General features: G+C 35.5%; 1 protein-coding gene across 1 annotated transcript; it reads right to left on the minus strand.

Annotated features, from left to right (window-relative positions):
- Nucleotides 1–1,024: 1,024 nt before the first annotated feature.
- HESX1 (HESX homeobox 1) lies at nucleotides 1,025–2,983 on the minus strand. The gene is made up of 4 exons (XM_036391219.2): nucleotides 2,770–2,983; nucleotides 2,458–2,663; nucleotides 2,040–2,141; nucleotides 1,025–1,123 (listed from the first exon to the last, which is right to left on the minus strand). The coding sequence occupies exons 1-4, from the start codon at nucleotides 2,981–2,983 to the stop codon at nucleotides 1,025–1,027; spliced, it is 621 nt and encodes a 206-aa protein (XP_036247112.1).
- Between the last annotated feature and the right edge of the window lie 913 nt (nucleotides 2,984–3,896).

Below are 3,896 nucleotides of genomic sequence, written 5' to 3' on the forward strand. Positions count from 1 at the left end.
GAGCAATATTTTGTCTGTTCAGCAGATAATGCAGAATTTATGTTGAGCAAGAAACACAGGCTGGAGTCTCACTGAAGGTCACCAGCACATGAGGCAAGTGCTTAGAGCACTGCTGAACAAAGAGCAGCATCAACCTGTACTTAAAATGGTTCCCTTCATTGTGCCCATGAAGAAAGACTCGAGGGTTTTTTTGGTATATGGCTCTCCTTGACTTCAGGTTCAATATCAAATATGAGGATAATTAACTTTCATGAACTGTTTGATAAAAATGAATTCAACACCCTAAAATTAATGGCAATGATCTGGATATCTGGTCTGGCCCCACTGATCTGATCCCATAAAATGCTACATTCTGTCATTAAAAGATAATAGGGCAATTTCCATAACTGGAACAGTTATATTGACAAGAGAGGAGATAACCAAGTTAGAGAATTAAATAGGCAAATAACCTAAATTAATTAAAATTACATAAAAAGATTATAATTGTCAGCTTCTTTTAACTGAGCAATGGTTAAAACTGAAGTCAGTTGAATATTAGTCCTTCCATAGGAGACACCTTTTTCTAAAAATTATCTTATTTATGAAAACTATCATATTCTTTATAAATGAGCTATTTAAACTGCAATGCAACAAACCGTTTCCTGTAGCAAAATCTATTTTGCATACAGTTTATTTCAGACTTGAAACAGACTTCTTCTAAAACCATAAAGCTTGTCAAGTCATCCGCAGTAATTCATAGTAGCTGAAATTCTTGTGCAACCTAGGGTTTGAATTGTTTTAAACTGCAAAAATATCTCAAAATCTCTGAAAATACTTACTCAAGTATATTAAGGAAAAGTTCACTTTTCCCACAAAAAGTAGATTAGAATAAAACTTCAAGTATTTACAGTTTATTTGAATGAAAATTATAATAAACTTTCAAATCTGGGCATAAAATCATAATTACTATATCATTACTTAATACAGGTTATGAATAATTCTTCATTTTCTGCAGCAGTACTGTAACAGCAAACCATCCTTCCTTCTACTCTAGCAGGCTGGAGGTGAAAGTATTTTTCACCATTAGAAACTGAGATTCTCTGTGTGATCTTTTCAGCTTTGCACGGCGGTTCTGAAACCAGATCTAAAACAGAAAGAGAAGGGATGCTTTTCAGAAACACAGCAGTGGAAGCAGAATAATATTTGAAACTTAAAAGTATTCACACAGTATGACAATATTTTGTGTGATGACAGCAGTTAGCAAGTTCAATATAAATTTAAAATCTGCAGATGCCTGTAATTTTAACACCACAGACAAAGAAAATAATATCCCCAGGTTAACTGGAAAATGAGATTAGCTTCACTGTAATTAATATAAAAACTGGTATTAAATTCAGTGACAGTATCAGATCCTGGAAGATCATGAACATCTGGAATTCACACATGTCTTATGGCGCTATTTCTTCAGCTGCTTAACTATTTGCAGCATCAAGTTTCTCATCAAGCCCAATATAATACTTGCAACTTAAGAGCTTGATAAACAACAAAGCAAAGCCCAAATTCTTATGTTTACAGTATGCTTGTTATCACATTGAATTACCTAGAAATCAATAATTAACATTCCTGAATAGATTTTGCTTTTGGCCAGAGAAAGACATAGGTTCAAACACTGGTTTAACACACCTATGCTCTGCTGGCAGTCTTACAAATTATGTCCATACCTGTTTCAAATTTATTTTTCAAATATGGTGACAAGAAAAACATAAAAATTATTTTAAGGAAATTATCAAGTTCTGCAGATAATAACTAGAGATTAACAGAGCAGATATTGTGGAAATACTATAGTGATTAATTCTTCATCAGTGCTATGCAAGGCTTTAGATTTCAGAAGGAATTCAATGGTTTCCATTTCACAAATCATTGAAGGCATGTTTCTTGTATATACATTGGTTTAAATTGAGAGTATTAAATTCTCATTACTGCTGTCAAACACTTATGTATATAGGCAGAGAGTACATATAGCTGGAATTACAGAAAAGTTCAAATAAATCTTTAATTACCTGGATCCTGTCTTCATCTAAATCTAATTTGCGAGCTAACTCTTCTCTAATATCAATGCCGGGGTAGGAGTTCATTTTAAAAACATTTTCCAAGACTTCAATCTGAGGAGATTAAAACACACTTGTTGAATAGTTAACACTATGTTCATAGCAGTAATACATTAAATAAATAAAATAAATAAAATAACAGCTTAGTTTGTTCAACAGGAGACTTCTGATCAGTGTTTGCACAATGATTCCGTGCATAAACACAGATCTGCTGAAATTAGCAACATTCCTGTTAATTTACACCAGTTCCTGATTACATTTCTCTCTGCAGAGGTACATCACACTGAACTTAGCAGCTGTTAGAGGTTCCTTCCAACATTTTACTCAACTACATCGTTACTCATTTGTTAAATGCTAAGGAAAGCCCTACCTGGTTTCTAGTGAATGCAGTTCTTGGTCTTCTACCCCGGTACCAGCTCAATTCTCGTTTGAAAGACAGCCTTTCAGTGACTGAAAAATATTTTTCACATTTCAAAACGTTTTCCTCTTGCACTGGATCACTTCTAGCATGAAATAATGGATTTTCATAGCAAACAACAGGGATTTGCAGATGGGGATTACTGTCATCACCTAAAACTAGAAAGAGCAAGAAAGGGAGAGCTTCAGTTTACTGGTTTGTAGTAGAAACATGCCAGTATTTTTAAGGGGTAAAAGCTTGAGGTTACAAAACAGACTGACTTACCCAAGCTGGTGCATGCATCCATCCAGGGTCTGTGAGGTTTCCCAGCTGGAATGCCATCTTTTTTCTGCTCCAGCCCCAAGATACTCTCAATTGAGAAGGAGCAGTGCGTGGTTTTGCTGTCTCCAAAGCCGGGCACCTTGTGGCGCTGCGGAGAGGCCGCCGTGGCGGCAGCACAGAGCGAGGGAGCGGCCATAGCTTCGCCCTCAGCCAGCATAGCAGGGGCACTGCACTTGCATTTCTCCACAAGGCCCCCTTATAGCTATGTTGACAAGGGGGTTGGATTTGTAACGTCATTAATTAAAATCTTTTATTAGAAAGTTTTAGCATGTCAATGAAAACTCTCCCACCAAGAGGCACGAGGAGTTAATTGTTTATTTGTTTGCAAGTAATTAGCAACTAATGGTGACACTAGGGGGGCCACCAAGGGGGACAAAAAGTGTTATCTCTCCTAACCAGAGCATCGACTTCACTTTCTCAAAAGAAGCTGTGCACAAATATAGTACTTCTCTTTTATTTGAAATCATTAATGTATAAAATCAGTTTTTTAAAAAACTTTATACTCTAATGGACTCCACTTACCTAAACATAGAAGCATGATAGGAAACCAGTCAAGTAATAAGTAATCTCATTTAAGTGAATTTCCTTCCAAGGAAATTTAAAAAATAATCTCTTAATGCTATTAGGGTAATCCCGATGAAAATGCCTCTGTTTTTTCATATGCATATGTAATGGTGAACGTGGTCAATAAAACAACAATAGCTTTTGGCATAAGGCACTGTGCAGTGGGTTGGCAGTGTTGTCAAAGCTCAGTGTAATTGCCTTCCAAGTGCCTGGATTAGCTAATAGGAACAGTTGCACCAACTATTTTAAATAATTCATGCATTCATTTTTCTTATTAAAATAACTTTGTTGCAGCCTTTTTGAAACATACCAGATGTGAAATTTCCTGATAATTCTTCACCACATAAAAGCAGAACTTCACGTAATAGAAGCAGTACACTCAAATTTACAGGTTTAAAAGATGCAGAGGTATTCTTCAATTCATTACTATTACATTTGTTGCAGTCAAATTTGTAGCTCAAGTAAAACTTTTTCTCACAAATGTTCTCCCTCCTTATAGGTTTATA

Source organism: Molothrus ater, chromosome 11 (genome assembly GCF_012460135.2).
Source record: "Molothrus ater isolate BHLD 08-10-18 breed brown headed cowbird chromosome 11, BPBGC_Mater_1.1, whole genome shotgun sequence".
NCBI lineage: Eukaryota > Metazoa > Chordata > Aves > Passeriformes > Icteridae > Molothrus > Molothrus ater.

What these genes read in the sequence shown, in the direction of transcription:
- HESX1 (XM_036391219.2), bottom strand. Translation starts at nt 2,983, where the DNA reads ATGCTGGCTGAGGGCGAAGCTATGGCCGCTCCCTCGCTCTGTGCTGCC. An exon ending in GGATGCATGCACCAGCTTGG is followed by an intron (nt 2,664 to 2,769) that starts GTAAGTCAGTCT and finishes TGCTCTTTCTAG; the next exon opens with TTTTAGGTGATGACAGTAAT. An exon ending in TAGATGAAGACAGGATCCAG is followed by an intron (nt 1,124 to 2,039) that starts GTAATTAAAGAT and finishes TTTCTGTTTTAG; the next exon opens with ATCTGGTTTCAGAACCGCCG.